At 35.8% G+C, this 13,325-nt stretch overlaps 1 protein-coding gene and 1 long non-coding RNA gene across 5 annotated transcripts in view; one reads left to right on the forward strand and one right to left on the reverse strand.

The window, feature by feature from the left end:
• The window catches only part of trabd2b (TraB domain containing 2B), a 102,306-nt gene extending 94,718 nt beyond the window's left edge, over positions 1-7,588 (reverse strand). The window contains exons 1-2 of one of the 2 annotated variants that reach the window (XM_087263662.1): positions 7,292-7,588; positions 1,271-1,837 (exon numbers count right to left, since the gene is read on the reverse strand). In XM_087263662.1, coding sequence (XP_087119788.1) covers positions 1,271-1,837; positions 7,292-7,402 — 678 coding nt within the window. In that variant the 5' untranslated portion in view covers positions 7,403-7,588. Of the gene's footprint in view, positions 1-1,270; positions 1,841-7,291 lie in introns of both variants that reach the window. The other variant, NM_001270477.1, reaches the window with a different exon arrangement.
• si:ch211-120j21.2 overlaps positions 1-13,325 on the forward strand; it is a 238,426-nt gene that overhangs the window by 157,495 nt on the left and 67,606 nt on the right. The gene's annotated exons all lie outside the window — the stretch shown is intronic.

Consider the following 13,325-nt stretch of genomic DNA (forward strand, 5'->3'; position numbering starts at 1 on the left):
CGATTTTGTTTTTTTTTATCTTTGTTTTATTGTTTTGATGCTTGTAACTGTTTTTATCCTTAATTACATGCATTATTTTGGCATTAAAACGTTTAACAAAGTATAGCATATAGAATAGCCAAAACTAGAGTATAGAGTATAGAATAGCCCAAACTAGGGCCCGCGGGCCAAAGTTGGCCCATGGTAACCTTTCATTTGGCCCGCCATCCGATCTGAGAATAATGGGGATGGATTCAAGATTTTCAACCTTTTGTTTGTTTGTTTGCTTGTTTTATGGTTAAAAGCTATATTAAAATTAAATTTTTCAATTAAATGCTGTAAATTAATCAGATTCTGTTTAAATGTAAAGCCTGTCTGTCACCTGACAATACAGAGCCTTTTTTAGAAAAACAAGTCAGAGGCAGATTCTGCGTGACCAGTGTATTCAGCATTGAACTGTTGAACTGTGTTAAAAATGTGATTGTTTTCTTGCAGTAAGTTATAATTGTATTGTTTATTTAAAAATATTATGAAATAAATTAGGACTTTATTAGCAACTTAAATGTAATATAGTTTAGTATATTTATCTTTGGCCCACAGTATTCGATGATATTTTGTTTTGGCCCTTTATACTAAAATGTTTGGGCACCCCTGATATGCATGTATACAGTACAACATTCGAAGTGAATCAAAAATGTTTTTCTAAATTGTCCTAGGACAAAAATAAGTGTTGTTCAATAGTTTAAGGACACTCTCTATATATATAAACAACACAGTATAGTGTATGTGTGACACCCAAGGAACAAAAACTCTCCCCGCCTGTTAAATATAGCTTCTCTGCTCTATACATATCTCTGCCCCATTCCTTTTTCAGTGGCGAAATAAAAGCTGGATACTCGCCACCTGCATATCATCAAGCAATTAGGTTAGTTTGTTCATCTTTCACTCTAATGTTACATTCAACAGCCAGCAGTAGGATAATCAAGACGTGTCAGATGACAGCGCGACCCCACAGGCAGACAGTCATTCTCTTTCCTCCCTCTATACCTCATAAATTTGATTCAGCATTGATTTCCACACCAATCTATCAACCTGACAGCTGCTCTGCCTCCCCTTCTGATTTAAGTTTGGTGGCTTCAGACTTTCGTCTCATTTCCTCCCTGCTCTGGTTTGTCGGTGGATGTTCGTAATTGCTTAATTCATCACAACACCTTTTTAATCACGGGATCTCCCATGCACTCTTGCCAAAACGCACACACAGAACTCTCTGTCTGGTTGCCTGCTCACTGACCTGTGAGAAGTTCAGTCCATTCAGGGGATGGCACTGTTCCTCCACCCTCTCCACAGCACCTGTCTGCTTCCCGAGACGCTCTGCCTCCTGTGCCAAGAACAGGTCGAGCACGGGGGTTCCCCGTGACCGGACGTCTGCTTCCGTCAGCGAGTTCACCATTAGCATCACCCATACAGGCCTCTTGCGTTCCCAGTTCCCCGCAATGGCGTTGAAGAGGTAGTCGGCATAAAGTCCTCGGCCGCGCTGGTCTGCTGTCATCCAGAAGGGCATCATGTGTTTGACGTAGTCCAGGTGGCGCTTGAGGCGGCGGTAGAGATCCCGTGGCAGTAGCGTCTGGAGGTTTTCTCCATTGGGCAGAAGCTGGCAGCTGGTGAGTTTGGAGATGGTTAAAGGATCTGTGAGATCCAGTTCAAAGAATACACTGTTGCTGGTCTGAAAGGCACGTTTTGAGCTCTCTGGGATATAGTCCCACACTCGAGTGTACGGGACGTGGATTGTGCCAAACAGATACGACGGTGGAAAAGGACGAGGCCGCTTCACGGTCCACAGGAAGGAGTTCATGTCTTTCTGCTTTATAAGGAAAAAAGGAAGAAGAAAATATATCAGGGTCCAAAGGACAGAAGAAAAACATTAACCTCAAAGTATGCTTCAAAGGATGCACAGCATTTCAAAGTATGAATGTAGGAGCTCAACACACATGAAAGACAGATACAGTTTCTGGATTTTTTTTCTCCAAAAGTTGTGAGTGATAAAAATATATTTGTACTTGTTTAAAACAGTGCTGTTAAACTAAAAGCTATTAGTTACTAGGTAAATAAATGTATTAGTAACACATACACTGTAAAACACAACAGTCAACTTTATCAAATAAAATGAGTGTAATTAACTCAACATTTACAGAAAGTTAATTCTACTCATTTGAAGAGTTTTGCACTTAAATTGTTTGTTGCAATCGGTTTCCTCAAAGGGTTTGAGTTACCTTGACCTTTTGGGTTTTACAGTGTAGTTATGGTACTTAGTTACTTAAGACGAGTAAACCAATTGCCTTAAAAGCAACAAGCTGACTTTACAAAAATATTGTAAGTAAACCCATTGTAACTTTGAACTGTTAAGTTGACTTCATTTTTATACTCAAGCTAATTGAACTTTTAAATAAAAGTAAGCGAATCACTTTTTTTCAAATTCAATGTATTGTAAAAATGTATCAAATTGAATGTATCAAATTGTAGATTTTATAAACTTAATGAAGCACCAAATATGTAATATTGTAATAATACAGTAATCATTTCAAAGCAGACGTACTATAGTCTGACACTATAAAAGGGATTAGTTGACTTTAAAAAGGGAGTTAATTTAGCAATTATAAAAACAAGTTTGCTCAACAGTTTCAAGTTAAAATGGGTTTACTTGTATTATCTTTGTGATAATTTGTAATAATTTGCAATTGTTCACTCGCTTTAAGTAATTAATCACTTTTTACAGTAACCTTAACTTTTCTTCATTTGAATATAATGCAACAATGTGCACTTTTTGTAAAACTGCTTTGAAAACAATTGTGGTAAAAAGTGCTATACAGATAAACTTGAGTGCTGCAGAAATCCTGTAACCCCCTCACCCATGTAGAGCATCTAAAATTGTATACTTTCTGTAGGGGATTTTGCACCAAGGAAACGTTTTGAGAATTCTTGGGGATAGTACACCACAGGAACTGGGAATGATTTTAGTTCTAGGAACACAATTTGCTGAATTAAATTAGCTTCTACATCAGAGGTGAGTCTAGTCCAGCACAAATGGGGGGCTTGTAGTGGGTAATTTACAGGCACTAGGAACGATTACAACTGTATGCAGTAAACACTAATTTGCTAAACATGCATGTCTTGTGATACTGTACTTAGGCACGGGATGATAACCGATTCCAAGGTATACCGCACTTTGGAAAAGTCAAGGTTTTAAAACCACCAAAATGTCCTCCTATACTGTTTCTAAAGTATGTGTAAGATTTTTTTATTTACATTTTTTTATGACAACAGTGTCTGCAGCAGTAAAGATATCCAAAGATGCCCTTTTAAATTGTAAAGAAATCTGTGTTTTTGAAACAAAGGAAGACGGCAGAAGCCTGACATGTTTACTGCTCCGCCATATTTTAAATGTTTCTCAAAATAAAATATATTGTGTTCAAAGGGCGAAAAAGTTTTTGTTTTTACTAAGACATTTAAAAAGAGCTTATATCAGAGCAGTAATCACAATATCGTGAAACTGATATTTTTATCCATGGTTATCATACCGTCAGAATCTTATACCAGCCCATGCCCAATATTGGTCATCTGTACCAATCTTTACCATCTGTACCAATATTTTGAATGGCATGCATTTGACCATTGATTTATAAATCCTCTCACATAGCCTCGTGGTAAAGTGTTCATTAAATGCACACTTCATCTCAATGGAAGTAGCAGGTCATCAGAGTATTCATTTGGAAATACTATAGCACTTGGCTCATGTAGTGTTTGTCACAAAATATGTCATATTCAGTAATGTGTGGTTGTTGTTCTCTCTGTTTATTTTCCAAGTGTGAAACAACAGATTTAGTGTTGACACCTTGCAGACAAATTAAGCACGCATGTGTGAACAAACATAGTACAGTACACACGTACTGTTCTGATCATGCAACTCATATTACACGCACTATATGCAGACCATTGCAAAAGGGTAAAAACTAAAATAAACTTTAGGCTACATAATTAATGTCTTCTTTACAAGAAAAGACGTTTTGGGACAAAATCTAACAGTGGACTTTCATTTTTTATAAAAGAAACTTGCATATGCTACTTACTACTACAGTACACTTTAATGTGTGCTTTTAATGTTTTAAAATGCACCTATCTGGGGTGAGTAAAGTACTTCTTTCTGATTTTGTTTTGAAAATAAATGTTTAAACTGCCTTAATAATCACTGATTAATTGCACTGATCTCAAACTATTCTGCATCCCACTTTAATATTTGCATTGACTTTTTTGCTTGTTCACAGTCCAAGGGAAATAAAAGCAGCATATAGTAGCTGTATGACAGAGGAGCCGGTTCATGCCAGTCCACTGATAGAGCTGGCTTATTAAATCAGTGGTGGAAATGTTTAACTGGGGTTCTTAGTTTACAGTGTGCCTCTCCTCGTAAAAAGGGCCTTTACACTCCGCAGAGCTGCAAACCTCTGGTGTTTTGCACCCTCCGAAACTCTCAAGCATTTATAGTTGCTGAGGCTGTCGATAGCTGTGCCCTTGTAAAATGTAACCTTCAATGAACAACTTACTTCTAAACACTCAATCTTTAAATTTAATGAATTGTTCAACTACCTCGTATCGGGAAAGAGTTGTTCAGAGTTTATTAACCACTAGTCAGAGATGATGTTAATGAGACCGGAAAGAGGTGCAATTGATGTTTGACTGTTTATACAGTCCTCAGCATAATTGGGTACACCCCATTTTGAAAATGAAGATTTTTATCCATTTCTCAGTGAATATAGGCAATGTGTTTTGGTGCATTTAAACAAAACAGATTTATTAAACCGACATATTTATTAAAATAATATTTTGTTCACCAAACATATTTAGAAATTAAAAGATAATACAATTAAATTGAAGCAAAAGAAAAATACAACCTACAAAATTTCAACTAAATTTAAAAACTTTTTTTTTGCTTTTCTTTATTTATTTTTTATTTTTATTTGCATTTAATATTTTTTTATAGCATAGATATTTGGGTGTACTAGTTTTAGTTTGGCTTCAAATTTGGCTTCAGTACTGATTAATCTAATGTATATGCACAAATATAATATTTTATAGCATTAAAAATCTGATTTTAAAAGGTAGATTTGTGAGAGATGTACTCAAAAGTCATTTTAATATTTTGGGGTGGTGAATAATTAATAGAAAGCTAGTGAAAATGCATGTTTCTTTACACCCAATTATGTAAATTAAATTAACTCCCTAGCTCAAATCATGTTTGTACACTGTAAAACCCTGTAAGTTAAAGTAACTCAAACCATTTGAGGAAATCAATTGCAACAAACCATTTAAGTTTAAAAACTAACCCTAATGAGTGCTGTGAATTAAGTAAACCCGATAAATGAAGAGAACTCAAACCAACTGAGTACTGTAAAACCCAACAAGTTAATAAGTTTACAAACCATTTGAGTTAAAAAACAAATCTATATGAGTATCGTGAACTTACTCAATTTAAGTTGAAGTAATGAGGTGTTTAATTAACTCAATACCTTCAACACTGAGTTCAAACCTCTTTTCAATTGAGTAGAACTAACTTTCAGTCAATTTTGAGTTAATTGCACTCATTTAATTTGATAAAGTTGACTGTTTTGTTTTACAGGAAAACGTTCCTGAAAATAACAACTGGTTTCTGTGCATGCATTTGAGGGTTTTAGAAAGTTACTTCGCCTAATTATAATAAAATAGATCTAAAAATGTTTTCAGAAGTGTCTGAAACAAAGAAAGCACTTCAATAATTGTTTAATTCGTTAATAAAGTAGGCTATTTTTCAGTTTTATATATATATATGTCTTTAGCTAATAATGGTCATGATATTAGCGATAATTTATTCATATTTTAAAGGTGGTCAGGCATCAATTTTAGTATGTAAATGGCATGTGACACCTGTGGAAAACTGATCAGCTTTATTGGAGAGAAGCTTGTATACTGAAGTAATATATTGTGAATGAGAAGGTCACGTTCGCAGACCCTCGGCTCTGTTTTATGGAGTAATTTCTTAACCAAAAACAGGCCTCGCAGTACTCGCGTATTATGAGTTATATAAAGAACGCACAGGTCATGTCCTGTACAATGGGACAAATAATGATATTAATCTTCAGGAAAAGATAAGCATTAATTGTCAAAACATATAAAAGGGTAAATTGGCAGAACCCTTGCGTGCATAATGCATTATTTCAACAAAGCCGCATTTCGGTTGCAAACATATACCGAATGAGGGAAAGACAAACCAATCTCTTTTAAGACGCAGGATAGTGGATGTTACATATTTTAAGGAAAGCGTATCTTATGTTTTCTTCCTCGAGCTATGATGAGTGCTCTCCTCCACGAACTCTATGGCTCAGATGAAAGCGAGACGTTAATTGCGTTAAACAGCCTCGCACATTTGCCAAATTTTTAATGAAGTAAATATGCTCGATAACTACTTTAACAGTTCTCGTCTCACTGAAATGTGATCAGTTTACGGGGGTCAGGGATTTTTTTTCGATATAAATGCATTTGAAGTCTGTTCACCCGTGGGGTTCCCCCTTTTTCCTTTGACACATAAGCTGGCATTGCACTGGCAAGGGTTTAGCAGTATTTCACTTGGCAAAAAAAAATCATTTTTTCAGTCCCAGATTTGTGCGAGGACATAACAAGAAATGACAAGCGGTTGGCTGGAGGCCACTAAAATAATTGTTTTAAAATAGTTATTCCGTTAACTCACAATTTAACTAAGATGCAATGAATCTAATATTTGTTCTATAAAATTATTTTTCTATAGCAATTATAATTTTAATGTCATTCTAAAATGTTTTAATATATTCATTAGGATTTATTACCATTATGCAATTGTATTGTTGACATAATACAATACCTGTCAACCTTAGCTACATGTTTTACGTTAAAATAACGATTGCATTAAATAGTTGTGAAATAATGTTCAATGCAGATACAATTATATTTTAAGTAAATGTTGATAGGCTGAGATTGTACAGTTAATGTTGTTTTCTTCATGTAAATACGGCACGTTGAATTAAATCTTTAAACGGATTAGCCAACAATAATAATTTTGACTCATTTGACATGCGGGACATTTAATAAAACCTAACAAAAATTACCCATTAGCAGCGGAGTAGAGTTTCAGCAAATAAACAACGCATCAGTTTCAAATGTAAAATTTTATAATGTACTACATGTCTCGATGACATGAGGAGCGTGCAAGTGCGCGCGAAGCAACTTCAGAAAGTGTGCATGAGAAACTCACCGATACGGGCTTGTCACATTGCCGCGTGCTCTCGTGCGTGTCCCGGGCAGAGCCCACTTGAAAGAAAGCGCATAAAGTTACCAACCATCGCAGTCCCGACTGACAGTTCATTTCGAGACGAGAGGGCACAGGACACCTCGCGCTGCCCTCAGCTCCGGTCCCTCAGTTGTTTTCAAGTTTCTCCGGTTTTCACGGCACAGATAAAGTGTTTTCCGCCGGTGATGATAATGGGCTCACATTTGCAGTCTCGAAAGGGAAGCATTCTGCCCCTTCGCCATTCTCCTGCCCTAGACTTTCAAAGGGATTCGCGATCTCTCTCTCTCTCTCTCTCTCTCTCTCTCTCTCTCTCTCTCAAACTCTCTCTCAGTCTCACTATCTCCCTCTCTCTCCAGCTGTGGAGAGCACAAACTGCGCTGCGCCCCTCAAGTTTCCAGTTTAACTGCGCAGAGAGCGTGAAACGCCTTGAATGTTTCCCCCTCTGCTTGTTTTACAAGAAGAGGGGGAGAGCAGGTTCTTCTATAGAAGCATGCAACATTTTTTAGTAACCGAACAGCTTATGGATCATAGGCTATATATAGGCCTATATATATATATATATATATATATATATATATATATATATATATATATATATATATATATATATATATATATATACACACACACACACACATAAATAAATAAATACATACATATATATATATATATATATATATATATATATATATATATATATATATATATATATATATATATTAAATATATTATTGTTATTATTATTAGTAACATACTGTATAATAAGCTGTTAATGTATGTAAAAAATTTTAGCTTATTTAATTTATGACATTTTGCATTTTGTTAATAACGCTACACGTCAATAAAAAATCTCTAGATTTATTTGACGGGATGTTTCTTTTGCCTGTTTATTTTTCAGTTAGTACGTGTAGTGTAGGCCTATTTTATTATTATTAGGCTGTACAGACATACGATTTTCCCTCATACCACGAAAATGTTGCTTACAAGGCCCCTTGATGTATTGCTAATAAGCTGTTGCTCACAAAAATTACCCACTACAATAAGCATGAACTAAACCTAAAATTGATTGACAATATTTTGGCGTTTGAATCTTTTAAAACCTTTTAGATTGTCACTAAATAATTTAGATTCTTCCATAAAACCCTTTGTTTTACATTTATGGTCGAATTGGATATATTTAGGCCTATTAAATCTATTTTTTATTCATATGGTATTGCAAATTACTATGTAACATTTGCAATCTTGTAGAAAACGCAAACATTTTGTTTTTTTAAGAGAAGCTGTCAACAGCAGTTTCTGCAGCTGATTATTTTCCATGATACATGACAATCTGACATTTTCGTCAAGTGCAGCATTCTATATGGCATAGCCATTGGTCTTTTACTGTAGGTCTAAATGTTTTGTTTCTGACATATTGTACAGTTTTCCCTTAATCCATCACTGTCAACGTCTATTTGACAGTAATGCGTGGTGGCCGTTGACTCGGATCATTTCTGCATTGACATGTACTTGATCGCAGGCGTAGCTATGATTAATGAATCCAAACACTGTAGGAAGTATTGCCTGTTAAAATATATTTTAAGTTTGTTTTTCATTCCAGGCCTCGTTAGGGATGTGTCATTCCGGCCAGTGCGGCTGGAAAATGAATGGTGGTGCTGAAAGCTAGTTGTCGTTTTTTCGCAGTGCCAGCTCTGGTGCCGTGACCCGTGTTATTGTCCGAGTGGATGGCCGAGTGACAGTGTCAAGTAGTGGGCAATTAATCATAGGGATCCTTCAAAACGAGGGCTACATAGAGCTGTGCTGGTGACAGCAGAAAGAGTCGACACAAGAGCCCCTTTGTGTTTCCATTGCGTCTCATTCTCCAGACTCTCCACAGGTCTTGTATGAGGCTCCAATGCGGGCATACTTGCTCTTACCTACTGTATATTTTCTGTCGGCTCAGTGATTGCACCACACTGATTACAGCCTTATATTTGTTTATGCGAGCCTGCTCAACCAGGCCTTGATGATGTGCAGTATCAGTAGGTTTTAAAGCACCACGTTTCAATCTCGTGTTGACTAACGATTAAATTATAGATCTGCTTACAGTCCTGTAATGAACGCTAAAACGCCCCTCCTCGTCGTTTCGCCCACATGCCGTATAGTTACAGTAAGAACTTCGTCTGAATGATAGATAATCCGCTGTAATTGTGTTATTCTACGGCTCATTAAGCGTGTGCGCTGTTTATTTGACTCGCGGTGAATGTCAATTTGAGCCCACATCTAGGCCTACATTCTTTCATTGTGTGTGTTCTGTTATTGAGGGCTTTTCCTTTTGTACTTGTCCTATGTATCACCAGTATGGCAAGCCACTTTGACATTTATAGGCGACATTTGTATCCTTTTTTTTCATGTATCAATTGTTTAAATACCAGTATCTTTTCCATTAACTACTAATTCATGTATGAAACTTTAGTAGCCTACTTATTAAATATATATTAGATTGATAGTATAGATTCATAATACAGATTCTAGTATTTATTCATTAGACTCTGTTTCCTATTTTTTTTACACATTTGATATTTTTGCTATTGATTTGTCATTGAGATATTTTAAATAATAAATAATCATTTACAGTATTTTGACACACCCATGATTTTAATGTCATGCATATAATGGCACTCCATTAACCAAGCTTGAAATATATTATCCTTATAGCACCTAGTCTGATACGACAAACTCATCTAAGTCGTTAAATACATTTATTTTCTTATATTTATTGTTCTTCAAAGCCGAAACAGTCTTTTATATATATACAATGATACAATATGGAACAGCGGTCAAAAACTGTATCACTACGTCTCTTTCTCTCTTTACATCAACCTGGATATGACGTACTGTAATCAGTCATCAATAACCATAAAAAGGCAAAACTAAAGCATACAGTTACAATATAAACATTCTTTTTATTGCAAACAATATAAATGCAATTAATAAATAATGGTAACCATACATTATATTCTGAAATTTGCATAATAAGTACGGCTCTAACACTGCATATACATTATCACAGTATATTGAGTACTTATTTATTAGCTGCATAGTAGTTATTATTAAATGGCTATTTATTCAGTAGAAGTATTATAATCAATATGTCAATATTGAAAAATACACTAGTAACAAATAAATATTTACAAATATCTATTTAACTAAATTTTATTAGTATTAAGTTATAATGAAAAGGTTCTAGTAACTAACGCAGGACTATTTAATTAGCGGCCTGCGGGCCAAACCCGGCCCCTGAGGTAATTATTTTCAGCCCTCCAAATAGTGTGACCAAGACATCAAAATTAAATTTAGTTCAGTCGAAAAAACTGCTGCTATAGTTATGAAGTGACGTGCGTCTGTTAAGTACAACCATTCAATACAGGATGTGCAGAACATGAGTCACCCGACATTAAGCGAGTGGCGCGAGCAGCCGAAAACATTTGGATGTATTTGTAGAAAAGGCCTTTTGTACAATGCACCGATATCGTTATTAGGGATGCAATAATTAGCCGATTAACCTCATTTCAATTCGTCATGGTTAATTAATTGGATGGGCGTCTCAATGTCGCATTTCTATTGCACAGAACGAAGCTGCTGCAACTAAACAAAGTTATGCTAGTTTAAAGTTGTGAGCTTATATACCAAGGCTAATACGCACGCACACTGGATTAACCAGCGGGCCATTCACATATCACGTCTTTTCTGCTAGCAAACTCATTATTTACAATGTAATAATATATGCCAATATGCGTGCGCAAACGGAGTGATGCACTCATGCCTTCTAGGCGGACCAACTAGAAAAAATCTCACACTGTAGTGGTGAGAGTTGTGCGTCAATAGTGAGGCAGTAGTGCTGTTGCCTCACAGCAAGAAGGTCGCTGGTTCGATCCTCGGCTCAGTTGGCCTTTCTGTGTGGAGTTTGAATGTTCTCCCTGCGTTCGCTTGGGTTTCCTCCGGGTGCTCCGGTTTCCCCCACAGTCCAAAGACATGCGGTACAGGTAAATTGGGTAAACTAAATTGTCCATAGTGTATGAGTGTGTGTGAATGTGTGTGTATGTGGATGTTTCCCAGAGATGGGTTGCGGCTGGAAGGGCGTCCGCTGCATAAAAACTTCCTGGATAAGTTGGCGGTTCATTCCGTTGTGGCGACCTCGGATTAATAAAGGGACTAAGCCGACAAGAAAATGAATGAATAAATAATATAAATCTTAAATTTACATTAGACGTGATAACTGTGAAACCATGATTATTCTTCAAACTATAATCGTACAACCAAAATCTATAATTGTTGCATCCATAATTGTTATGCAGTCCAAAACATAACATACAGTATGAATGTGTCTGAATGTAAAAGAAGCCTACTGAAGCAATGCACTGCTTTTATTGTGCTTGGAAATTCAACATTTAAATATGTTTGTAAAAAAGTACAATGCACTGATATTATGTATTTTCAAAAATACAATATATTAACATTTAAATGTAGAAAAGGCCAACGTGGGTGTCTTAAGAAGCAAAAATACAACATATGGGCTCTTATATGCTGTTGTGTCATCACTCATATTGCAAGTCATATCTCTCTGGCCCCTCATTTGGGATGCTTTTCATGAGCTGGCCCTCGTGATTAACTAATTGTATAACCCTGATTTAATGAAAGCATTTGTAATAAATATGAACTAGTAATGAAATTATTACATCAAGAATAAGCATGAGTGGATTAATAATTAGTACAAGTGGATAGTAGAAATAATAGAAATATAAGTTGCATGAAAAGTATATAATAGTGTGTTTTGTAGATTAAAGGTTAAAATGGCTTGCCAACTTTTGACCACCTGCAGTTGAATTTACCTGTTGAAACCACCCCCAAGCAAGAGCTCGATGTCTGAGGGTGATTTTCACATTCTTGGCTGGTGTGTGTGTGTAGAGGAATATTTCTGGATCCACTCCACAACTTCAACCACACAGATTGTACACTCGGATAGTGAAAAAAATGAGTTAAAAGTTAAAGTTCTGGTTGTTTCTTTAATAGATTCCTTGGGACACATAAGCTTAAGAATGTGTGTGTTTTTCCTAAAGGGAGTACATATGGTCACACTGTCACAGTCTGTATCTGCATTCATTCACCTCATCGTCAGACTGAAGCCTTCAACTGGACGTTCAAGCAAACAAACACGCTGACAGAGCAGTCTGGGCTCTCATATCCTGTCAAGCTTTTTTTATGATGGAGTGGCTAATGTCTTTCACCTCAAGGTTCCGCATGTCATGTGTTTTCGTGTTTCTGAGGTCTGAACTGACGCTTTGACATTACACAGCTCACCCCGGATTGAGCTCATGAATCATGATCGAGTCAACACAAAAATGTCTTTAATAATATTGTTATTATTTTGCTAATTTTAGGGCATTACAGGCTGTATTCGTTATATAAAAAAATATCTGCTTACCTTGTTTATTTTTTAAAACGGCGCCCTCTATTGCTTACTCATGGTAACGCAAGAGTAGGAGAGAGCAGGGCAGAAAGTTACACTTTTTGGTTTTGGCTAAATAATGAACAAAGTAATGGGGTTAGACTGATCATATTTATTTTAACAATAACACACAAGCCTCTCCTATAAATGAGCACAGGAAGTATGATCAGCGGACCTATGTTTTTTGTGCAGTATTGCCAAATGTGCAAGGAGTGAAAATGTTACTATATTTACCCTGTGGGGCAAGTTGTAACAGACATAGAATTAGTTGTAACACATGCTTAAAAAGTCAGATTTCACATAACTAATTTAAGTTCAGTTTACTTTGAATATCTCCTCAGTACTTAACTCAGTTTTTTAATTCTACATAGCACATCATGTTTATTTATTTGTCTATTAGATAAACACATTTGGATTAATTGCATTGTTATCCATTATTATACAATGCATTTATTTGCATTATTAGCAATATAATATATTTTCTTTTAAACAATATTTTCTATTAAAACA

This window comes from Danio rerio, chromosome 8 (genome assembly GCF_052040795.2).
Source record: "Danio rerio strain M-AB ecotype USA chromosome 8, GRCz13ab, whole genome shotgun sequence".
Lineage (NCBI taxonomy): Eukaryota > Metazoa > Chordata > Actinopteri > Cypriniformes > Danionidae > Danio > Danio rerio.